Source organism: Lepeophtheirus salmonis, chromosome 2, assembly GCF_016086655.4.
Source record: "Lepeophtheirus salmonis chromosome 2, UVic_Lsal_1.4, whole genome shotgun sequence".
NCBI lineage: Eukaryota > Metazoa > Arthropoda > Copepoda > Siphonostomatoida > Caligidae > Lepeophtheirus > Lepeophtheirus salmonis.
This window is the reverse complement of record NC_052132.2, coordinates 38,619,340-38,646,499: the sequence shown is the minus strand read 5'-3', so window position 1 is coordinate 38,646,499 and position 27,160 is coordinate 38,619,340. Positions and strand designations below refer to the sequence as shown.

Sequence of the window (27,160 nt, the reverse complement as noted above, 5' to 3'; positions counted from 1 at the left end):
TTATATCTTAATCTATTAATATATATAATAATTTAACAATTCAATATAATAAAAAGTTTACTTTTTTATTCACAAAAAATATTATATAGTCAAAAACACTTCTTACTTAAATTTGATATTGGAAACGGGTTCTGGCTACGATTTGACGAGTCGCAATCAAAGGCAGTAAGTGAAAAACTATTATATATTTTAAACTTTTATGTAAGTTTAAATTAAAATACACATATATGGGTATGTTGAGTTAAAATTTGGCGTGTGTAAAATGAGCCAGCTCAGCGTAATTAAACCATTAAAAAAAATGTAAAAAGTATTCCATACTTTGTACTGTGCATTATATTTTCTTATAGATTGTCTTTTTAATTTGATAAATGTACAGCGAGAAAGCTTTTTTAAATAACTAAGAGATGGACGGGGGGGCGATGTGTGTAGATTTTCCAGTTGCTCCTACAAAAAAAATAATACATATAGTATGAAATAAGGGCATTAAAGAAAGTTCCTAGCTCAACTCCATCTGACCAATTAAAGGAAAAAGTATTTCGAATAAGGTTGCTTTTAAAGTAATATCCCTAGTATCAGTATGATATTTTGATTATAAAATTATAGAAAAAAATATTTACTATATATTTCCTGGGATATATGGGTTTTTTTATATTTCGATCTTTTTCACCATTTTTTAAAATAGCTCCATCTTACCACCTCATATCTAATTAATAATTTTATACCTACCAACATATTATTTATATTTATGAAGGCCTTTAGTAAAAGATATATAGTTAATTATTTAAAATTGAGGGCAATTTAAGTTTTTGCAAAATATTCTAAGGCTTATTTCCCATTAAAACCGCATAGTATTTTTTTTTTACTTTACACAAGAGTTGAAAAAGTTTCCTACAACATTCATCCGTGTCTTAAGTCGGTGAATGACCAATGCATTTTCATAGAAATAATTATTTAAAAGTTCTCTATTTGAATAAATTAGTTTATTTTTCTGAAAAAAACAAATAAACTTTGGTCATTTTTCAATGATTTTCATTCTTACATCAGATTTTTTGTCGTTTTCCAATGGGCTATTTCATGGTGAATGTGTTTACTATGTATACAGGCGTATATGTGTGTATTCGTGCTGAAATACCCCTATCGCTATCGTAGATTATTTTCAAAACTGTTGAAACATTTTTTAAATGTTTTTGTACAATTAGGAACCATTTTTTAACCTAAGCAATTGACATTTCCGAAAACATTGATCTCATTGTCACCCTAACATACAGGGGCAATAATAAAAGAGTACAAACACGAGGCAATGAACACGACCTCATGAAGGGGTAGATTTGGTATAACAGCAGTTTCAATAATTTTTTTGTCATTGTACATTTCATGAATGATTAAATACGAAGTTGTTCGTCTTCTTTTTGCATTGTCTGATGTCTTTCATATGAAAGAGTGGGGCATCTATTGATGAGACGGTCCGCACATTGGTCTTCGAGACAAAAATTGCACGTTGCACTTGTTTTCTTCCATTTGCTGAGGTGGGCCAAAAAAGGCCCGTTACCAGTGTAAGCTTGAACCATTAGTCTAATGTTTTCACTTCCAAGTTTGATAACCTTCGATTTCGGTTCTTTTAGCAAGAGATGTGTATTTTCATACCTTGATCTTTTTTTGCATTTATTGCACCCAACTTCATAGTCATGAAAACGTAACAGATTAAAAAAAAGTACTACTCAAATTACCAAGTATAAAAAAAACTTGCACGCTCAAAAAGCCTTAGGATTTACAACTCCAATTATTTGTATATATCTACATTTTACATAAATATATTATCTTATAGTAGAAACGAGTATGTGTATGTACAAGATTTATGGACTACTCTAATACATATACATAATAAATACACGTAAAAACGAGTAACAACACAGTGGATGAATGTGGGTTTCCTTGCTTGCTTGCTTGTAATCATCCTGTTGTACATACATCAGTTGTTGTTAAAATAAATGGTGTTATTCTATTTTCATAGTAGAGAATTTTTTCACCATTAATTTATTCTGAATATGATGATGGCATGAACATTTCTTATGGAAAAAATAAGAAAATGAAATTTCTCATGTATGTATGCATCCAGTAATACCTAGTACATTAGAGTGGCCCATAAAAGGCAACTTTTTTTATACATGTCTCACTCCTAGATTTTGTTACCTTCATTACAAAACTCCCTTTGCAAAATCCACATACCGATACCTAAGATAAAGAAATATATTAAATGTGTATGGATTTCAAAGACAATTACAAGTTCAGATGTAGTAAATATAATAACATAATGTTTACTTAATCAATACAACCCTATCTACCCAATTAATGGAACATTGCAAAAATAAAGTGTATGCACTCAGGCCCACTTTTGAATGTGATTCAAATGTTAGAGCTTTTGACGACAAAGTAATGGATTTTTACCATCAGAGACAATTAATATTGAAAAAATAAAAATATTAATTTCTTAAGTACACAATAGGAGACACCCTAATGAACAAATATAAAGGAGTTTGTTTTTATTTCCAAAAAAATAACCCTCTGAAAAATAGCTACACTCATTTATTTGTCAGCTTGCCTTCAAGGTAATGGGAAAACATATTTGGAGAGAGGAAAATACATTGTTTAGAGGCATTCTTTTTGTAATATTGTAAACATTTAAGAAGTATAGAGTCATGAAGATTGTTCACAAATCCGTTTAGTGATGAGGTTTGTGCGAGTTAATTCTAAAAATTTCCTCTGTTTCATATATAATACTTGACACACTGTTCACGAATCTATGACTAGTTATTTCGACATTTTTTTATTTGTTTATATAGGTTTGAGTCTACTTTTGAGTATGAAAAAATAAATCATAAATAATATAAAACAATTACTTTTCTTTTTGCTAAATGACATATTGATTTCAAATATGAGCTTATTTTTCAAAAAGGCAATTTTAAGTTTTAAAAACAATCATATTTTAAGTGTTTATTTGTTTTTACACAAAGGGAATATCTTTGAAGCATCAAAAATTATGATTTTATTAACAAAAGATTATATTTTAGTCTATAAAGTTAGTTAAAGTGGAATTTTGATCTGATTTTTTTTTTATTCCAATGAATTGCAAAAATCTATCTAATTATGTTAAATAACCTTTTCTATAAGTTTAAGTCATCCTTCAAGTAGAAAAAAAAATCAGTAATCTAACAAAATGTGAACTAATTATGCGCAAAACTATATGCAAATGTTAAATCTGGGTTATTATATTGTTTGGGGTCATTCGATCTTGATAAAATGTAATTAAAAGCCAAAAAACTACTTTTTTAAGGATTTTGGGTAGGAATAAATGTTTTGTAAGTCAAAGGAATTTATTTGAAGCGTACATAGTTGATATTTTATATACAAGGTAATATTTTTAATTTATAAATTCTATATCATTTTATTTTTCAATTTTGAAGCAGAAATTTTCCAAGATTTGTTTTGGAAATTCTACAAACTCCAGGATGATGATTTAGACTGTATTGAAAAAGAAAATTAATAAGTACATATATGAAATAGGATTTTATTTTTTACATAATTTTGTTGAAATTTGGATAGGGATTTGCTTTAATATCCTTTTATTTTCTGAGTATAAACATCTTTATGTACTATTGGTAAGTAAGTAAATATACTATGTTCGCCAGAGTACAACTTTTAATTTTATGAATATTGCATAACTTTATTTGAATCAGCGTATGAATTTGATAAACAATTGTGTGCAATTATATTCTTTCGGTAAGAAGCCGATAAAGTCTTTGAAAAAGTGGCAAAAAAACCTACAAATCACGTGCTGGGATTTTTATAATGTTAAAAATCTCCAAAAATATATTTCAGCTAAAGATATTATTATTAGAAAATAAATATATAGAGTTTCTTTCAAAAACAATTACTTATTACAAAAAAGTGACTGAGAGTATCAAAAAGGCAATATTTACTTTTTTCAGTTGCGTAAAAAAAAACATATGCATACTTCAAAATTACATATGATTTTTTTTCCTCAAAAAGTCTTTATTTAAAATGTTCCAAATAATTGTACGTTATAAATAAATATAATAAAAAAGAAATTTAAGGAAAAATATAAAGTACTAGAATTTTTATTCAGCTAAAAGCTTGTCAATTGTAAGATATCCTTGATAAAAAATGAAATATTGTCCAACTAAAATGCTAAATATCTTAAAGAAATTTAAAAGTTGCAGTCAACGATCTTAATCGAAGAAATTTGTAAAAACAAATAATTCTTTAATTAAAACTCATTCTAAATTTATTGGAATGAGTTTACTCTTGTATCTGCTTCAAAATAATATTGCTTGTATTTTGCCGATGATGGCCTCTAACTTAATATCCCTTAGTTGATCACTACCCCATCTCTTTGGAGATACTGAATTGTAGATTGTCTTATATTGTTTCTTCAAGTATTTTTATTAAATGGTAAATCTTAACACATTCGTACAGAATGTCTATAGACGTTCCTAGTTCCTTGCTACAGAATATGGAATTCATACTGTCATCTGGATGATTCGATATATTGGCATACATTGACGAGGTGGGCATTCGGTAGTGAAACCATTTTTATTTCAAAGGAGGTTAATGATTTTTGAAAACTGTTTTGGAATTCATGCTGGACTTTACGATATCTAATTTATACAACCGCTTTGTTACTCATTGAATTATTTAACTCTTATTTCATTGGATTTTTCCCTTTCACAAAATGCACAAACATTTCTTTTATTGGTCTTCACAATCAGATGAATAACATTACCATATCTAATGATGCAAAAAAAGTTTCTTTTTTTTCCAATGTTGGTTAACTTTAGAAAAAAATTCTACGTGATTTTATAACGTATGCCCTAATAAATAATCTTTCCTTTAACTAAAGAATTATAAGTAATTATATCGCTTTTTCCCCTTCAACCATGGAATAACAAGTTACCAACCTACTTAATAAGACTTATCTTTCATCAAATTAATTTGTAAATTGTATACTAGTTGGCCTAACTTCTCTTAATCTTATATTTGGTATCTATCCAGAATTATCTACAATTCATATATTTATACACCAAGATAACAAAGTTTGTAGACTGTTCATAATTAAGTTGGTCAGAAAATTCATTAGTCCTACAATGTTTGTCCTTCCAACCAGATCTGATCTTGTAGACGTTGTTGAATTTGACAATTCATGCTCAAATATAAATTGCAACCAAAATAACTTTTTGAACCGTATTTTAGTTTGTTTAATTTATAGGAAACAGCTTTAAGTTTGTTGTGTAAAAAGTGTGTGCGTCTAATTAAAGGCATCTTTGAGTAATTGAGTAAAGTTGGGAAAGTCTTCTCTACACTATTTCTTAAATATGTAGCTTAAAGGTATAAAATAAAGAATTTAACGCGACTCTCAAAATAGACACTTATTCGTACTGATATCTTTTCCATACGCGAGATGTAACTTTTTATAATACCAAAGAGGACGTCTCTTTATCATTTTGTGTCCTTTCCCCCTATATGTAACTTTTCGTATGTTGTTTATTCATTTCAAATGGTGAATTCATGGAGTCCGCGTTGTCAGTTATGGAGTAATATTCATTGGTGCTTTCAATCACTACCTTGTACACATATTGATCACGGTGTCTATGCTTCACCATTTGGTTTATAGCTTTGATGTAGCTCACTGCTATAAATCATGTACGATAATATTTGTTCATGGCATATATGTATATACTCGTATCTCTGTAGAAGCTGTAATAAAGGGGATATGCGATATGTTAATATATATTATATCAACTACTTAATGGCATAAAGAGTAGATAACGAGGCTCAAAGTGGTTTTATGAACAATACTTTACATTTTGAAGAGTTCTTGCATGATGAAGATACATACATTTGTTGGTGCTCAAGTGTTGGTATATTTTATTTTTTTAAATTGCTTTAGAAGTAAATAAAATATTTACTTAGGGCATTTATGGGTTTCTTAATATGAAAGTATGTCTCAGCTTTGTGTGGAAATGAAGTATTTCTGAAGTAGGGATGATTAGTTGCAACAGTTCTTTTCTCTCAGACATCAAAAATGTTAGAGCCATAAAATTACATGACAATTAGATCATATAAGTTTGGGGGAAAAAGTAATTTCGTATTTCCTGCCTCTTTTTTAACTAAATATATCTTCTTCATTATTGATCACATCAAATCATACGATAAGCCATTGTAAAGGTGTAAGTATATACTACAAATTTTTTGGGACGGTATTGCCCTTACCCAGTTCAGTCCTGAATTATCATGCGCCGAGTATGGCGATCTCGAAGGAAAAATTCGGCATATCTTACATTTTGACTACCTGAAAGGAAAAACACGTCGAAAGCAACCAAAAAAAATGCAGTTTATTAAAGCGCAATACTCTCTTGTTTCCTTTTGCACAACAGTAGTTTTTTTTAAATACATTATGGCCACCTTCATTATCAATCACAGCCTTTAGACGTCGCCTGAAGGTCATGTAGTAGGAATTGATGACAAACTTATCTGACAAGTTGTCCCATTCAAACACTATGAGGGACTTCAGTGAGTCCACATTTAGTTGGTAGGTCCGGTTGGTTTCCCTCTCTAATGTGCACCATATAGAAAAATCTGGTGAGGAAGATGGCCATATATCTTAGGACCAGAACCGTGCTATGTTATCGGTGCAGAACTTTTGCCACTTGGCGGACGTGTTAGAGGGGGTGCCGTCCTGAATCCATAGGTAGTTACCCTCTAGGTGGTTGGTCTCAGGCAATCAAGATGGTATACCTAAACATCTTATAGTAGGCATCCTAACCAATTTTCTGTCCAGTCTTGTAAAAGAACTGAGGCATATTCTTTCCATCAGAGGCCACAACGCCGAGGACCATTGTTTGAGCTCGATATTTAATGTGATAAATTCCTTGGACCTCTTCTGTTGTTTCTGCAAGCTAGCGAGTGTTATGGTAGTTGGGAAATTTATTTTGAGTATTTGGGCCCTAATAATACATGAAATTTTTAAATCATATTATCAGTGCCTTCAATAAGCATAAAAATAGACCTTTCCTAGATGCCCCTTTTTAGATGTCTGACTTTTTGGAGATTTTTTATTTTTGTTTTTATTTTTTTATTCTTATAGACAAATAAACTAATGGAACGTTGTATGACTAATTGATGAGGGGTTTTTTTTTCTACAGTTTATTTATTGTATAATTTTTTAGTCTACTTTTGTCCTTGGTCACTAATTTTAAAATACAATATTTATTTATATATTTTTAATAAATGTTGTCAAATAAAAAGCTTTACAAAAAAAAAATATTATAAAACTGAAAGGCAAGTTAGAGTTTGAAGTCTTTGCTGACAAGTCCAAGGCCTTGAATATTTTCATTGAGTCTTCAAATTTAATTCATGTTCATTGCAAGTCCATAACAAGTAAATAGTGGTAATACTTTTCTTGAGTTTCTTGTATATAAAAGATACTTTACGGACTACTTTTTCCATAAAATTGGGAAAAATGAAACTGAGTGTGAAAGCATTTTCCTTTAATATATTATATGTATTAACAATTTTTTTATGTTCCTTTGATTCGTCAGATGCACTGATTAAGTATGAGTAAAATTTATAGTATTACATTTACTCCATCTGACCTAGGAATCTTTTTTGAAGTGCTTATACATAAAGTATTCTTCCTTTTTTAGAAAAGACCAAGGTGCAAACCTACGCACATTGAGTTCATGTAAATAATTTCTTACGAGAGCGTTGTCCATTGACTTTTAATTCTTGGGTGTCATGAAGAGTACCTTTATACAAAAAGTTAGAACAAAGAGACCATAATGTGTTTAAAATGTTCTTAAATTAAATAAAGTATAAAGTCTCGAGTCCAAGTCAGGTTGTAAGTCTTTGATTGTGAGACCAAATCGAGTCGTAAGGCTTCAATTTATAAAGATAAGTCCAAGTTGAGTTGCAAGTTTCAAATCAATGTTCCAATACCTGATAATTCTGTATACACTTAATATGTATAACAATATTGAAAAAACTCAACTCAATTATTTCTTAGATATTTTGCTTCATGTTGCTTTCACAAATATGATATTTTCTCTTACCATACGTTGTCAGATGATAAAATTATAGAAGAAAAACAAAATTATTTGTTACAACTTTTTTTTTTGTTAGTCAAATGGTAATTTAATCCTCTTATAAGAAAATAAAAAAATATCATCCTTTAACGTTTGTACACAAAAACCTTCTGTTATATACAGATATGTTGATCTCAACCTCAGCTTGTTTTCTTCTTACAAAGTGAGTTTAACCAATATACTCATTTAGATTAAATGGAATAAAGAAAGGGATTTGAATCAACATCGACGTTTTTGATTCACCTACTATATTTCTTCTTACTTTCATCAGAATTACTTTGTACAACCCCCTCCCCCCCAAGAAAAAAAAATAGTAGGTATTGTCCAAAAGAGAAAGTTAATTGAAGTATAAATACTGTAAATATCTTGTCAAAGAAAAATCAGATGCATGGAACGTCGTACATTCTTAATAAGGTAATCAATATGTTGTTATTTATCTTTAAGGACAACTAATGAAAAAATAAACAACAATGAGCTAATTTTCCTTAAAAGGAATATATCCTTTGCCTTGTCTTGATATTACTCTAATTAATACATTCGATTAGCCTCTTATCAAATAACTTCAAAATGTGAATCAAAAATACGAATAATGAATTTAACCTTTTCGTTTGATTAAATTCATATTCAAATAGAAAAGGTACTTATACTATGTGGATTTTTCATATCCAATTAAGAAAATTTTATCTTTTTTGATCAATATTAGAGTAGTAAGAAATATGATCTGCCAAAAATTTGCAGCCTCTTATTGTGCATGTTTCGGGGTCGTAGTTGAAATCTGGATACTTATAAAAGAGATGAATAACAGAAACACATGAGAAGAGTTGAAAAGTCCTTCCATCAGCTGAGGCTACATTAAAGATTAGAAATGGGAATATCTGTACAAAGTTTTTAATGTAATTAGTTAAAATTCCAGATTCAAAATGTGTATTTTTCGTTTAAATTTCCCTCGGTTGAATTGTAAAAAGAAAGCGAAGGGAAACATTATAACCATGATAATTTGAATAATATTTTGGAAGAGAGCAGCATTGCTGTAAAGACTTTTTATGATATTAGCTGGAAACAGCTATGAGGGGAATTAATTAAAAATAAATTCCACTCCTTATCTAGTAAAGACATGGATAGGAATTACTCCGAGGTCGATCCTGAACTATACTCCTAGTCCAATCATGAATTATCCTTATAACTCCTCAACAAATCTTCGATGTTACAATCAGAACACATACTCCCTATACAGAGTCGTATAGTTCAATCCGGATCATCTTTAACAAAATCCCGAAGGAAAGTATTTAACTCAGTTATTTCAATTTTATAGTGAGATGTTGAACGTAAGCTTTAAGTTTGTCGCTTTTAAAAAAATTTAAAAACAAGTACACCATTGTGGAATTGACTTTCGTGGTACTCTGCCCAGCGAGTAGAAAGAAGAGTCCCAGAGTGATAAAAAACGCACTCCCAGATTCCTCATAGGCATGAAACGGTTCGTGAAGGCATCTCCTGGAACGCTCTTGCCATAAAGTGCCGAGTAATCCACGCAACAGTCTACAGGCCCATAATTACTGACTTGAGGCTAAAATAATACTGCCTCTACAATAGACATATCCTTACGGACAAAAGGAAGGCCACCATTTGCACTTCGATGATTCCACTCCAAAATTAAAGAATGATGATAAAAGCTATATAATAAGAAATACTGTTCAGGATGCAAATATGAACAGGGTCACACTTGTTTAATATCATATATCTTACAACTCTAACTAATTAGTATTTGGCGATCTTTCAATTTCGATTAATAATTATGAATCTATTAACATTTTGAATACTGATGAATTCATATAAACTATTTTTTATTATGTTTATATCAATTTAATTACCTACATCCCTTGTAATATGAAAATCATGATAACGTCATTATTAACTCCAACATCATTTTTTGTTCCCTGCAGATTTTTATATTCCTTCTCATTATGAACATATTTCCTAATAATCATAAGCTTTGAGTAACAAAATAACAAAACATAATTGTGTTTCTTTATAAAACCTCAAATAAAAAGTAAAAAATGGTTAATAAATCAATATATAATTTTTGTAATTGTCGAAAAAAAGAAGAATTTATATAAAATTATCCATCGCAACTGATTCAATTTTTTTTTTTTTTTTTTTTTTGTAAATTATGGGGTGCAAATAACCCCATTTAACTTTTTAAAAAATGGTAATTATCGAAGAAGTACTTTCTTAAAATAGGAAAAAATTAGTATTGTCAAAATTAATAAAAAAAGTTTTTGAAGTACACACATCTTTTAATTTTCCCTTTTAAATATTTTTGTATTATCTGATTATATTTTTATTTACATTAACAAACCCTGCATTGAATGCCTTGAAAAAGAAATCAGGACAAGTGTGAATGAAGGATTAAATGAGAGTTAATTATATATATTATGCCGTTATTTATTTAACCATTCATGATGAGGAAAATAGACTGATATAAATATACATAAAGTATTAGTCAGGCATGCTGAAGTGGGTCAGTTTATTTGATTTGCAATTGTGCATAATAATAAGATAAAATTAAATTGTGCATTTAAATCTCTATAACAGAACCTGTACTTTTGCAGTTTTGTGAATTTTTTCCACTTGATATGAACCGGTATAAAAATAACAAAAATATTTATGGACAAGAAACAACTTTAAAATATATTAATAAGTCAGAAACTAATAAAGTACTATTCATAAAAAATGGATCCATATAATACGTTAAAATTTTTCATGGATATCACGTTGGCTGAAAATTCCAAGGCTTCACACGTAGATGACACTATTTTTAGAAAAATTAACCTTAATTTCAGTTAGTACCAGCCTTCAATGCACAGCTGTCAAAAGTTCATGACAATGTGTAATTTAGTTTGTGGGTTATTGTACCAAGTATGACGCTATGTCGTTATTTCCAAGACAATGAATCAATAACAATTTTTTGTTGTAATTTTAGACTCCTTCTTAAATTGGAAAAATACTGTTTAAGCTAAGCAATGCCTTGAAAAGTGTGATGGGGACTCGCTCCATAAAGTTAATAAATAAATATGTAATAAATTTTTTTTTAAATAACCAATTTCTTGTTTAACCTGGGACCTTTCAGCCCATGTGCTAAATTCTTTGTCATTAGAATTATAAAAAGTTTGAACAAACTATCTAATAATTGTCAATTGTAATACCTTTTGAACTAAGCCAGAATATAACTGGTTTTTAATTGTAGGCATTTGAATCAAAGTCTCATATCTATATTATTAATTAAAGCCATTTTTATTGAGGTGATATATATCGCAAGACCAAAATATATTATGACCTTATGTAATATTCATTGGTTTTTTGTTATTATTACTCCATAGTCATTTACCTAATCGGCTCATTATCTATCAGCGTCTCTACTTTTAATTATACCTTAGGATCATAAAAAGACATATTAAGTGATTGTTATTATTAAAAGTACTTAAGCAAATTCTATAAAAACTAAAAACATATCATCTAAATTTGTGATATACTTGGAAAAAATTGATTGGCATATTTAGAGTTGTAAAAATATAACTTGCTGTTTTGTAAAAAAAAAAAAAAAAAAAAAAACGAAAATTAACTCAAAGGTTGGGTCAAACCGATATAAAAGGTTCGAATCAAAAGTTTTAAAAGTAAAAACTGAAGCACATATAGTTACCCCTTAACTCTGTGAACGCCCTGATTTATTATAGATTTATCATTTATATTAATAAAGCAAATTTTCATAAACACAAGGTTTGTCTGTACGTCGGTGTCTTATATCCCAATCAATGAGAGGTACTAACGTTATTACATACTAAATGTGTAATTATAATATATAAAAAGGAAATGAAAAGATCAATGTATAGTTGGTAATGCACTTTTTTAAACATTAGGGCCGTACCATTTGTGTTCATTTTTTAATCAATGAGCGCTTTCTCACTTATACCGTGTATTCCATGGAAATCTGAACCCTTACTAATTTGATAATTAATAAAGATTGAGTGATTGAAAGTAATTAATATCTAAATATATTAAAAAATAAACATTTAGTTACAAAAAAAAAACCCTGATCTCCCTGGCTTACGTACAAGTGGAGCAACTAACACTTGAACGTGATTGACATTTTCCATTAACAAAATACAAGCAGTTGGGCATCTCCAGCACCATTTGTCTACGCCGTCAAAAAGTCCAAAACGTTGGAGACGAAGAAGGACTCTGTCAAACCAGGTCAAACTGGACACGGATATGTTAAAGAAATCCCCTCAAGCTCATGTGGGCATGAGATATCGTGGTTTCACACCAGACTGTTCAGCAAGCTATCTAATAAGTAGGCGGAAAAAGCCTTGTGAGTGTGGAGAGGGCCCTTTTGACACCAGCAAAGAAAAAACCCCATCTCTTTCGTTGTAAGACTCTTTTGAAAAAGTTTGAATTTGTCTTTTGAGTACTTTTGAACTCTTTTTTGACACCCCTACATACCCACTGCTAAACAACTCGACTAAACCTTTTGGTTGCATGTCAAGGGGAAGGCCTGCAGTGTCCATCATCCAAACACCAAGGCCCTCAAAACTAGTATCAGACAGAATTGAGAAGCCAGGACAGATGACTACATCCTCAACGGGTTCCAGGCCTTCCACCGCCGCCTGGAATCCATCATCGCCGCTAAAGTCGTCTACATTAATGATTAAGATAGCTCAGACACACAGATATTTAGAGTATTGATTTTGTTTCAATGATATTGTTAATTAATAAATTATATATTGTCGAAGTTTATTATTCAAAGTGGTCAGATTTTAATGTGCCACTTGGTATATTCTGCACTTACAATTTACAAGTAGTACAAACATCGCAATTGGTACACAACCTATATATTATGTTTGTATATTTTAATTGATAATGAGTGTGTTTTGTAAAAGATTACTTAATGATTTATAAGCTATTAAAAATACATCAAAAATACCAAGAAAATATGTTGTATACGTCGATGCAACAGTTTTGACTGATTGTATTAATTTTGTAAATATAAAATGGAAAGAGCTACTAATAGAACTGCAAGAAGCACACAATGAATTCATCAAAATAGTAGATAAATATCAATTATTATCATTCAAGAATGTGACTTGAGGCTTATAATTCAATATTTTTTTTAAATTCATAATAGTAATACTAAGGTTAGAAGAGTAAAGGGAGGATGGGGGCTTTGATGAGACTATGTAGATTATCTTACTTAACCGGAATGATAAAGTGGGATTAGTATATGCGGTATAAAATATAATCAATCCCACTCCATCGTTTATCTCATTATTATACCAGAAATATAAATTGCAACCCTCCTATTTAATTATTTCCAAATTTTGTGAAATATGTTTAGAATTCTATTTGAGACAATTTATAAATGATTGTATGATAAAATATATATGCATACAATTATAGACAGAACAGGTTATTAAAAACCTGTTGTTGTTGTTTAAATCACAGGACTTAAATGGAGTTATAATTAAATTTGAGAATTAATATATAATGGAAATACCGTATTCTATAACCATAGTAATGGAAATTTGATTTTGGTCCAATTATAGCAAATATAAGGTTTATTTTTAAATTAAAACAATTTATTCTATGGATTTGTTATGTTTAAATACACATATTAATCATTTATGAATTAAAGGTAAATATTGACTTTAAAAATGAAGGATTGGAAATCACTTTTTGTGTTGTAAAAAAATATTTATACAGCAAATTTATATACTAATTAAGTTTTTATTAATTATTTTGCACAAATTCATTACACAATTTGTAAAATGATTTTATTATTTAGATTAATCAAAATATTAATTGACAGCAAGATAATTCATTTTAATTACCAACTGTCACAAATATTGAAGCGATTTTGATCTATTAAAATAACTTATTTTATCTTGTTCTTGCAAGTAAAATAAATAACACTAGACGTTTGAGTTTCATATTGTGTCACAAAGTACTTATTAATTTTCATCAAAAAATAAAGTCATAACTACACCATATATGCTTAGAACATATAATTTTTATTATAAGTATCTCATTTAAAATCTTTCATTTCATTGTCTGGTGGCGCAACTTGTACAGTCCCAAGCCTAGGAGTAGCATTTAATTTTGTTTCCCGTTATATTTAATTATGAGGTTTTACAACTCAACCAAACGAGCTTGGTTATTGTCCCACTTCTCCAAGTGTAAAAATCGCGGAGCAGCAATAAAAAAACAATGCATGTGTGATCCCTTCTGCTCCGGTGTCAGTCCAGAGAAAGCTGCAATGAAACGAGAGCATCTCCATCCCAACTGACTTCAGCATCAAGAAGTCCATTAAAGTCCCATACAGCCAAGAAGAACCAAAACTTCTTCAGCGACAACATGACAGACTTCTGACCCGTCTTACTCTAGTCTGATCTCAACCCCCTAGGACTTTGTAATTTGAGACGTCTTTGAGAAGAATCTCTGATGTATCTCTCATCCAAATTTGGACTCGCTCCCAGCTACCACCATGACAGTGTGATACACTATGGACACGCCCTTAATCGTAAAGAGCTGCCAATTTATTCTCTGGCTGATTGAGGCTTTTATTCCATGTAAAGAAAATATATAGAATAAAAAATATGTTGTTTCATTATATCACAAATTGGGTTTGAGGTGTCTTATCTTGACACCATAAAAATCCCGTTTTCGTAACTTAAACATGCTACTGCAAGTTTTGGGTTCCCACTCTTTACTTGTATTAGTTAGACCTTGTATCAAATTTTGACATTTATGCTTCCATGTAGCATTCATCCAGTCCTCACTTCAAACCCGTGTACTTTGTAGGGTGGGGGTGTCTAGGGGAAGAATGTATGGAGAAACAAATTTTGATTCCCTCTGAGCTCCACTCATGACAGTGTGGAAACCATGGACACGGCTTTCATCATCAAGAGCTTTCAATCTGTTCACCGTCGTATCAATGCTGTTATTGCACGTGAGTGAAGGAAAACACTTAGGAAAAAAATTAAATAAATATACAGGGTTTTCAGATCAAATCGGTGTATTTTTCAAGTATATGTATATAAATGTGTCAGTGAGATTTACTTAAAAAGTAGCTTGAATTGTGCTTATAAATGTTGACAAAGAGCTCATTCGATGTGTCTGCCTCCATCATCAATCATGCGTTGAATAGGTAGTTGCAAAATGCACTTGGCAAAATGGGCATTGTCTTCTTGATCGAGGCAATCAGAGAGGCCTTCTTGGCATGAAACGTAGAATTTGTTTTAGATTGAACGTAGCCCCAGACAAAATAATCAATTGGATTATGATCCAGACTGCTGGGCTCCATATTTTCTTTCCAATGAGGTCATAGCAGTGCTCCCTTGGAAAAATCTTTTACCAGTCTGATGCATGGAAGGGTGCTGAGACCTACTGGCATACCCACGGACGAATCTTTTGAGAAACTAGAGATCTCCCAATTTAAAATGTGTATGTTGTTCTGTATAAAAGTAATTGTCAAGGCGCAAAGTCGAATTTATTTTTCAATCTTCTTTATATCTGGACCAGCTACGTCTATGATGACCAAAACTTAACTAACGTTAGTTGAGGCAACAACGGTTTTACTCAAAAAAAAGAGACACCATTATAAAGAATATCTTAATGCCCTGAAGTATTTTAAATTGGTTCTGATTGGCATTTGCTTGATTCCATAAAAATTACGTTTTTTGTAACTTAGTCATGCTACTCCAAGTTTTGCGTTCCTAGTTTGTACTTTTATTAGGAGTCTTGTACAAAATTCCAACTTGTACCTATATACAAATCATGGCTTATAGTCTAATAATATATATATATTCCATCCCCCTTTTGCATTAATTATTTCAAGAACTTGACGTAATGATGTAGCATTTTTCCATGTCTAAGAGAAAATGATTTTTTTTTCCATTTCATATCTTTGCCATCATATGATTTTCATTATCTTTTGTTTCTTGAAGCCTGAATGTATGTAACATTTATGTATCTATTATGTTGTACATAGGGAATGAGGAAACTAATTAAATCTGTGTTTTTGTATGGATAGGTACATACTCATATATAGTTCTTCTATTATTATAAAAATCAGTTTTTCTTATCTTTTATGAACATTGCTATTCATAAAATATGGACATTAAATAATGGCAACTAATAAATAAATATAATTTGTTATTATGAAAAAAAAGATGACATAAATACTGACATCAATAAACTTTTTTTTATTCGTAAGAACATATTTGCATGAAATTTTGACAGCTGTCTTTTGAAGGTTGGTACACACTGAAAATGAGGTGAGTTAAAAAGAAATAGGCTGTAAAAGTGTGAACCCTGGAACAATAGACAACTAAAAGCGGATAAGCATTCTACAATGTCAAGAGACCAAACCAAACTTTAATGCTTATGATTGTATCTCAACTTTAGTTTATAATTTTTATAATCCTAGACAGTCTCTTTATTTTAGTTTGCCATTATTATTTTTGATTTAAAATATCAATATGTTCTAAATAATCAAGATGTAATAAGTTTACAAAAAACAAGAAATAAATGTACATAATAAAATGGATTTAAAATGTATCAACTTTTTAATGTTGTTAGAAATAAATGCAATTTAGTTTGTTTAAAAAATAAAAAAAATTGCAGACAGATAAAAATTTTTGTCACAATCAGGTCTATTTTTAAATAATTAGATAGGTTTAAATACTGTCCATTTATAATATCTTTGACTCCATTGGAAAAAATATATATGAAAAGAAATTTTAATTCATTGCACTATTGTATGTGTCTCATTCACTTTGATTATCATCACTATTTATGTAATGAATCAACCAAGTGAAAAATGAATATACATCTTTTCTTGAAATTAAATAGAATAAATCAAATATAATTTACAACGAGGTAATTAGAAGAAAAAAAGAGAGCAAAACTTGATATACTCATTTCATTTGATTAATTGTAAATAGACAACTTATATTTAGTACAAACAATTATGCTATAATTAAATATAAGAAGGATATATGTATATAATTCAATTATATATCCATTAAAAAAATAAAATGCATTCTTATTTAATCAACAGTTGAAACATTTTAGGAAAAGAATTTTTCCTATAATAAAATAGTTTTTTTTAAATATTTAGTATAGAGATATTTATAGCATATATGGAATTCGAATGCTAAAACTCCTTTGTAACGATTGTTTAAAGAAAAAACTTTAGTTTGTCTACATTGGGTCAAAAAGTGTTTAATTAAATAGTAATACAAAAAAGTATTTATTAGTTTGATGTTATTAGTTTAATAATAATAGTTTAATTCCTTTGATATATCTTTATAAAGGGATTTTTCTAAAAATAAAATAAATTAATTTAAAGTCTTTACTTATTGATTATAATTCTATTTGTCTAATAAATACATACAAGTGGCAATGTACATCTAAATTATCATTAAAAAACCATGAATTATTAAATAATCAACAATTATTATTTTGTTGAATAATTTTCAATTACGAATCAAGGTATTATTTTAAATTATATCTTTGTTCAAACCGTTCTTACTGATGTGGATTTTAACATCGATTTGAAATAGATGTTAAATGCATCTCCAAAAAAAGTTAATTAGTTACGTAAGTAGAACGTGGGTATTTTTGCACATTTATAAGTTTCTGGGAATATACAGTGCAAAAAGGGATTGAAACAAGTGTTTATTATTTATAATGTTATTATTTTATATTTTTTTGCAAACAAACATTCATATACGAGTACTATTTTACCTTAATTTAGCATTAGCATGTATGCATTAATATTAATATTTTTTTTATGAAAAGAATAATAGTTGTGCCATGTAACTTTTTTTTATTATTATCAGATGTGACATTGGAATAATTAAAATATATGTAAGAAAAAGTTTAATTATTCTGGGGTTTAAATATATGATTAAATTATAAATAAGCTTCTGTTGACCTACAAAGATTTAATTAGACATACTTTTCCTTTGAAGAATAATTGTCTATTCTAAAATATTGCATGTTCAGACACGGGTTCATCTATAGAGTTTCAAGAATGTTAAGATAGATTACAGGTTCAGGAAAGAAAGGAAAATAACATAACTTGTACTTGTAAGGGGTGGCCCATTTCAATGTTCGAAAGCGAGAAAAATAAGTATAGCGCTGTCATAATTTAAATTGGTCATTTAATCAATAAAATTTCTGTTAACTTGGATCACATGTTTGCAACGTCCCTGGAAACGTACAACTGCTTTCTATACCACCATACTGAGTAAAGTCCGGAATTCCCTCATTATCTCAGCTCTCAGGGGCATTGTGGTGCTGTGGGGTCCTTCATTGGAAACCCATTCAACAGTACTGCACACTAAATAGTCCACAGGGTGTCCCGTCTCGCTGGCAGACTCAATGTCGGTTTTTTATGATGCTCTGGATCTAGGAAAAAACATTGTAGGGTAGAACAATGACGTAAACTTTGGCATTCACCTTTAGACTCAACTTGAAGATGAAGGGAGGCAAAAGATGACCCTCGCTGCTCAAAAGGACAAGAACCGTCACTTGCTATGGGTACTTGCTTAAACGATACTAGGAACATTATAAGGACTTTTTGCAAACCATCTATTGTTCTTCGAGTTATACTTCTGGGTTTGACATATTTTTTTCACTTCTGATAATAACCCTTCTCGGGAGACTTTTGATTTAACTTGATCACTGTCTCAGTTCAAGTGACCATTTTCTCCCTGTTTGAATGTGAATGTAAATATTGGAAATAAACATTAAAGTTTAAAATTATCCTTCTCAGCTATAGCCCTTTTTTTTTTTTCTTTTTGTATATTTTTGAAACATTAACTCTTGAAAAATTATTTCCACAAACGATTGTTCAAAATATGTAAATATCTATAGGGGTAAACCCCCTAAACTTGAAGGTTATTATCATTCTAGCAAAGTCAAAAATAAACATATAAACTAGAAACATACACAGTTTAGACACAATTAAACACTGAATTTAAAGAACATTCATAATAGTAATTTAAAAAACCCAAAATTAATATTATATAATTCTTGCCTTTTCCGGAATCTATCTATTATAATCTTTTGCTTATGATAATATATAAGGTGTAGGAAAAATTGATCTATTAATTTTATAGGATTTGTTTTTCCAATAATGTGTATCTCTTGGGCAAAAAAATCAAAAAAGTGCTTACATGACGGTCGTACTCGAGGATTTCGATTATTTTGTCCAATTATCATCATAAATCATTTATCTCAAGAACAATAAGAGATAGAAACTTGAAATTTTATTTAATAAATTAGTATAAATTTAAGCCATTGTTTATTTAATTTGATTCCATTAGCTGCAACAACAGCTTTCCAAATGGAACCTAAAGACAAAAAAAATGGTCGTGGTGTAGGCATCATTAATTTTGTCGCAGGCCACAATGATGGAAGCCTTCGGACATTCTAAATTCTTACTGGAGGTTCTACAGGATTCCTTCTCAAAAACACTTCATATGCTGTAATCCAATGGATTCAGATGTGGTAATCATGGGGGCCACATGAATGCAGGCCAAAACTTACATAAATTGGACTCATTCTAAACTTTGTACTTTAAGCCTTCAAGTTGACCCTGTTGCCTTAAATCTTTCTTTAACTGCATACACAGCGATGCAGGAGTACCCAAGCTGTTTGGCAATGTTTTCTTGGGCTTTATTTCCGAGCAAAACAAAATCAGGATGTTCTTAAATTTTGTTTGGTCCATGTTGTAAATCAAAACAAAATATTGAAAAAGTTACTCCCAAATTTTTTTCATAAAGTCATAAAACTTAGAGAAAAACATAAAACTTGTAACTCTTTCCTCTTAACTTTTCATTTTAAACCTTTTATGTTTGTTCAGATTTACGGGAATACGCACAGAGTAGTTTTTTATTCGATGTAGTATTTTAATATATGTAACTTAATAACATTTATCAAAAGCGTAGCTATACATTTGTATATTAGAGCCAAAATTTCTTAATATAAATAATAAGATGATCATATATATCTATATATACGAAGAAGGATCAACAAAAATAATGTTCATGTCCTTTTAGAAACAAAGAATAACTATAATATAATTTTGTACTATGTGTATTTATCAAAAAATAATTCCTGTGCAAAACTCTGTCATAAACTGTTGCATATCATTCGAGACGCAAGTCTTTCTTATATACACAAAAGAAGAAGAATATATAGAAGGCATGGAAAATGACATTGAAAAGATAATAATGGGAGGATTTTTATTCTTATATAAATTTACTTGGGGTTCTTGGAAGCATCACCGAAATTGCCGACCAAGAAATATCTAGAAAAATTGTCTTAGAACGTAACCCCTTTCATAGGTTCTGGGATCTGTCTATTACAAGAGACTTCTTTTCTAAAAGAATAAACAAAAAAAATATTGCATGTTAGGAAGTGCTCACTGACTCGGAATCGATACTACGTTTTTTGTTTTATTTTCATGTCAATCTACAGGAAATAGTTGGAGGAGGACTAGGTATGGATTTTCTAAACCTAAAAATACAAATAGTGCTCCACCTTTTCTGAAATAAATATCTCTGAGTATTTCAGAGCCTTGTTCAACGACTATAAGGTATGTGGGCCTGATGGTAACAGAGGTGAAATTTATACCATTTGTTCCCTACATATTTAGTTAGTTTTGGTAACCATTTGGAGAAGAGGGGCCAACTCCCTGCATCTCTTCCGTAGTAGCATTTCTCTTATTCCAAAGAAAGGAAATGGAACTTTGCCTAGCCATGGTGTCCCTTAACCATCCTCAAGGAATCTTATAGAATATTGAATGGAGTTGTAGCAAAAAAAGGGATCCTTCCTTAAGAAAAGACTGAGAGTTGAGCAAAAAGGTTTTGTTTTTTTTAAACAACGACAAATCACCAATATTTCTAATATTGCAACTGCTCTGGACTAAACTAAGGAGAGGAATGTTCATGCCACCATAATTTCTATTGATTTCAGTAAAGCATTTGATACAATACAATATAATTTTCTTCTCAGAGCCGTAAAAAACTGTTACTTAAATGTTTTTTAACCCCGTAGGAGGAGCTCCATTATTTAACGGATCATCGACAATAGAGTTTGATGGACATAAGAACAATCTCATAACTCTTAGCAAGAGTTGTAAGCAGGGATGCCCCATTACTATTTGTTCCAGCTATGGGGATCATAAATTGTTTTCTACTTAGAAAATATACAGGCTTCGCTGTGGACTTTGGAAATGAATAATATTTATTAAATTTATACGCAGATAACCTAACAACAATGGTGGAAGGAAACTCTGAAAGTCAACTTATAAAAAGAATGGAATGCATTTTAAATGTCTTTTAAAAATATAGTAATATATCACGTCTAATTATGAACAATGAAAAAACAACCACATTCCCTATGGGTATGTGGAAACCGGGTATTTTAAGCGGGGAGGAATGTTGTTTAAAGAATGTTGTTAATATTTTAGGAACTAAATGGGCATATAAAGGCTCTCAAGACTCCACTTGAACATTGTCAAACTCTCTTGTCAACATTTGGTGTCTCAAGTGGAGAAAATTCAATCTTCAAAAGAGGGTAGATCTTTGCAATATTAAATTAGCGTCAAAAGTTATTGATACTGCTACCGCTGTTCCATCTGTGGCAGAAAGGGCATTGAGTGAATAGGACAGTTGGCTGGAGCATCTTTTTCAAACATAGTTACATTCCAGCTCTTAAAAGACCCCTTTTGCAGGGGGGCTAACATTTTGCTGAAAGTATATGTGAAGATACTTATTGATGTCACTAGAAGAACACCTAATTTGGAGTGAAGATTTCATTTAACTAATCCTACAATATTTAGTATTTAAATTTTGGGATCAAATCTATCTAATTGTGCCATCGGGGATATCTCAAACGAATGGGCAGCAGCTCACCGAGTAATGAGCTACAACTCAAACAGTACTGTGGATATTATTGGACAAAAATATAAGAGTGCTCCCTCTTCAAAAATATTTTAATACCAGAAGAGTTAGAACGAATTACTTTGAGGGATGAAGTCATGCACTACAATATTTTTTTTTTTTACTGGAAGGTTTATTTTATCAGCCCCTCGTCCCTTGTCATTTAAGATTTAATTTTAATCCGCTAAGATCTGTTTATACAACACGATTTGCGGCTACTATATCTCAAAAACTAGACGTGCCACAAGAATAGAAAATAAGGATAGTAAGGTCACTACTTGGTATCTATGATGAAAGGAAGTTCCCTCAGAATTCCAGATTTCAATCAAAATTTACCATCCCTGGTAAGATTGCGGCAAATTATTTAACGACGAGTTGCATGTTTTTATAGAGTACCCCGATTTGGAAGTTTTGGGGGAACTGATAAGGTTAAATATGAAAATTACTGACAAGGGAAGCTTAACGGCCATGGGGTTGTTTTTAATTTTTTTAAGATAGTTTCATTTAGTGCTCCTGTTTAGTTATTGTTTCTATATATAATTATAGTTATATGTACTGGATGTCATCGATTTTAGTTGTAGTCTCAACTCTATACTAACTTTCAACCTGATCATATTTCATCGGCTGGATTTTCGTCATGATCAATGTGTGTTTTATTGTGTGGTGTGTTTATTTTTTGTTTTTGTTATCAGTTCATATCACTGATGAGCTGTTTATTTCAGAGGTCTGAAAAAGGGAAATTAAATATAAGCTATAAGCTTGCCTATGTTTTTTTATCGATACAAATTTATTTTTTGTTTTATTTGTATATTTACTTACTTGTGTGTGAATGTATACTTTTAATATGGATGAATAAAGACATTGTAGGGAAGAAAAAAAAAGAATAACTAACGAAATAAACATGACGTATCATGTGAGACGAGGGAAGCAACAGCTGAGACAAAAATACTGAATGTGTTTTTATGTTAGCCAGGCTACGTCGTGATGAATAGAATATATCAAGAATTTTACACAATTTGACGGGTGGCCGAGACAATTTTATGTCATGAAATGTTCAAATTCTAGGCTCCTCTATAATATACATGAATGTATTGGGAAATATAGGGATTTAAAGATGGATCTCAGTAAAGTGGTAAATACTGGAGACAGATGGGTAGGTCGTGGGAGTCAATTATAAATAAAATTCGACAAACTATGAGCTCTAACGAACTTCTGAACTTTTATCCAAGGTTGAAAAGTCGGTACGAGTTTTTCAGGAGAGGAGGACTAACTTCTGTTGGTCAATATCTATCTTGTGGAGATACAGAGTTAGACAGTTTATTAATATTAATTAGAACCAAGAGATTATTCTCACACTAGCGTTCCAAAACCTGCCACCTCAAGTCTTCAACACCCTTCTTCAATCTTCATGGGAGTGGAAGCACTCTCTTATAGTAGAATAGGATCTAATATAAAAGTAATAATTACGGAGAGCCGTCTCTTATCGTCAAGGCAAGATGGGAAAGACTGAACCTGAAACAATATCTAATAACTACTTTCCATCCAAAATGGTTAAGCTAAAGATTAACCACCTCTTCTCTATTTACTAATAAGTCAAAACAAAATGTTGACTCTATACTGTGATCCTTTTGTAAAGAAAACATCAAGGCCTCATTCCATTTGTTCTATGTTTGCTCAAAAGTGGGTCCTGTTGTTAAAAGGGTGGACTTTATTATCCGTGAAAAGTACGGCCAAGAACTCAGCACTTTGGATTGGATAGTTGCAACGTCATCGCAATACAAAGAAAATCTGAAAATTGAGTATACTATTTCATAAGTTGATGTATCTGAGTAATTACTTAAACATTAAGTCCAATAAAACTTTTGCAGATTTTCTTATATAATTATAATTTTATGATGTTCGAGATATATGTTGAAAATATTATATTTGACGATTAACCATATGGATAGATATGTATGTAAGTCCTGTAGGTAAATTATAATATATTTTATCCTGTTTAAATCTATGTAATGTATGATTTCAATAGAATGTATATATAATATTACGGATGTGAAATAGTTAAACATATTTCTCAATCTATTTTTAATGCATTTTTCTATAAGTAATTTATTTGTTCAAACACAGTATATTGAAAATGAAATATATGTTTCTACGCACATATTTGTAAGCTAGTATTCAAAGCTACTCTATCTTATGTATATTTTATATCTCTCTAAGTCAACAATGTAAAAAAAACTTTAATAAAACACATCATTTCTGTTTGAGTGAAGTAATAACACAGTCGATGTTTATTGGGCTTTTTATACAAGAAAAAATATCAGATTAATACATATTTCGTGGTTTTATTATTTGCTACCGACATTAAATGAAATAAAAAGGATATGCTGAAAAGAGTGGAAAAGATTGGAAACAACAGTTAAATAGTTTTTACATCCATGTTGTATTTCGAATATATATATATATAGTTTTTTTTCTTTTGTTTTTTCAGATGAGAACAACGGACCTTCCTCAAGCATTTCATAACTTTTCCTCATCCGTGTCTCTCCTTGAAAATGTGAACGTTTCAACAGTTCCTTACACACCTCTTCAAGCCACTCTTATTGGGCTTGCAGGAGGGCTTCTTAGCCTCCTCACCACAGTGGGTAATGTGATGGTCATGATAAGCTTTAAAATGGACAAACAACTTCAAACTATTTCCAACTACTTTCTCTTCTCTCTGGCTATCGCTGACGTTATCATTGGAATGATTTCCATGCCACTCTTCACTGTATTCATCATACAGAAGGAATGGACTCTCGGAGCCAACATTTGTGATGCCTGGCTAAGTGTAGACTATTTAGCCTCAAATGCCTCTGTTATGAACCTCATTGTCATCTCCTTTGATCGGTACTTTTCCGTGACACGACCTCTAACTTATCGTGCTCGAAGGACAACAAGAAAAGCTGCTCTCATGATTTTTAGTGCATGGGCTATATCTGCCGTTGTTTGGCCACCCTCAATTCTAGCTTGGCCCTATATTGAGGGGAAAAGAACAATTCCACCGAATGACTGTTACATTCAGTATATTTATTCCAATGAGTTCATGTCAATCGTCACGGTTATGATAGCCTTTTTTATTCCTGTCTCCATTATGATTGGTCTCTATGTCCGGGTTTGGTGGGAAACAGTGAAGCGGCAAAGAGAGCTTGTGCATTTACAGGCCGGGAAGAAAAGTCATTCCAAAAAATCTGATTCAAGGTAAGATCATTTTTACTTTGATAGTGTTTACTTAAAACGAATTGGTAGCACATGGAACATATGTATGTATCATGGTTAACGACATGGCTTTCTGCTATTAAATTAAAACAGAAAATCTCCCCTTCCTCTCCCTTTCCTAAAACACATGTTTGCAAACATTATTTTTGTAAATTTTTAGTAAAAAAGATCTATTTGTTTAAAAAAACAAAACAAAAAAACAGAGTATGATAAATTATATCATCCGATAAAATGAGTCAGATTCTATACAAACGCAGCTTTTTATATATATATTTCACGTATTGACTCAATGAATCAGGGATCCAACAAAATGACAAAAAATAAAATTACTCACACAACTGTTTTCTTTCATATATAAGTTATAGCATCGGCGAATCTACTCTTAAAACCAATTATATGTATTGTTTAAAAATTGCTAGATCCAAAGCAGTATTCAATACCATTTAAATACAGCCAAAAATTTTGTTTATGGGAAAATATGAGATTAAAAGTACATAAAATAGAAAAACTTTTAAACCTTGCAGCCTTTTTGAAAATTTCCTTTATTTTTTGACCTATCTATCTATTGAACTATAATCTACTGAACCCTGTGTAATTACCAATAAATGTTATCATTCCAATTATTTTTGTAAAGAATATTTGATAACTTATTCTGCATAAGCCTGAGACTTGCAATAAATCCGAGCCACTGCAGATGTCCCAAATTCAGGGGTCAATGTGGTAATGCTTAGGGGATTCGGTTCTAATTTTTATTGTGTTCTTATATTTTATTTTTTAAATGGACTTATTGATTGGTCTTTTTCTCAGTATTGGTTTGAATTTTTTTTTTAAATAAATAATCTTATTTAAAAAAAAATTCCAAATTTCACTACTCTTAATAAAAAATTTCAGAAATATATTTTTTTGGAAAAATATTAAATTTTTGGAAGAAAAATTTCAACAATTCAATGCTAGCTAAAAAAGCTAGATTCAGAAAAAATTTCACTATTAAATTTTTTTCGAAAAAAATATCAAAAATCCGCAGCTATCCACACAATATTCAATTTTTTGAAAAAAATAATCATTTCTTATTTTTTTGAAGATAAACTTAAAAAAAGTTAAATTGAAATTTGAAAGTAAAATATTTTGAAAAAAAAATCAAATTTTACATTTTCTTGTAAAAATCAAAAAATCATTAATCTTTTTGGTGGGGCTGGGGGCACTCCTAGTAACACGGACTATACATAAAGGAGTTTTAACTGTAATTCCATCTGGACATCGAGAAGAATCGAGGATCGATATCGGATTAATTCCAGCCTATGTCCTTGCCGAACAAAGATTGTGATTTGTGCTTATTTGCTTGGTCTATTACTGAGACTAAGACTTGTTCCGGTCCTGCATATGAGTCTTAAAACAGATTATGTATTTGTTTTATGCTTTTGTCTATTACTTAGATTAAGTGTTGTGATTACCCGTATTTAGAAATGAAGTCCAGTCCATTTTAGTCTTGTTCCGGTCTTACATGTCAGTCCTTGATGATGTCACTCAACTTTATTCATTCTTTTTTAATCAGTTCTTGTACTGAAAGTCTGAAGGTTTGACGTTCCTAAGAGTAGAATGGACCAAAAAAATAAGGAGTCAAGTAACAATGTCTAAACTTTTAACTCTGTAACCATTTTTCATTGTTACTTTCCGTCTTTTACGCACTAATGATTAATATATGTGTTCTCTTCAAGAATAATGATAATGGTTTTAGAA

The 27,160-nt window shown here is 30.4% G+C and overlaps 1 protein-coding gene across 2 annotated transcripts in view; it reads left to right on the top strand.

Annotated features, from left to right (window-relative positions):
- The window catches only part of mAChR-A (muscarinic Acetylcholine Receptor, A-type), a 99,348-nt gene that overhangs the window by 44,517 nt on the left and 27,671 nt on the right, over nucleotides 1-27,160 (top strand). The window contains exons 1-2 of one of the 2 annotated variants that reach the window (XM_040707626.2): nucleotides 24,421-24,583; nucleotides 24,657-25,405. In XM_040707626.2, the coding sequence (XP_040563560.1) occupies nucleotides 24,657-25,405 (749 nt within the window). In that variant the 5' untranslated portion in view covers nucleotides 24,421-24,583. Of the gene's footprint in view, nucleotides 1-24,420; nucleotides 24,584-24,656; nucleotides 25,406-27,160 lie in introns of those variants that run through there. The other variant, XM_071886820.1, reaches the window with a different exon arrangement.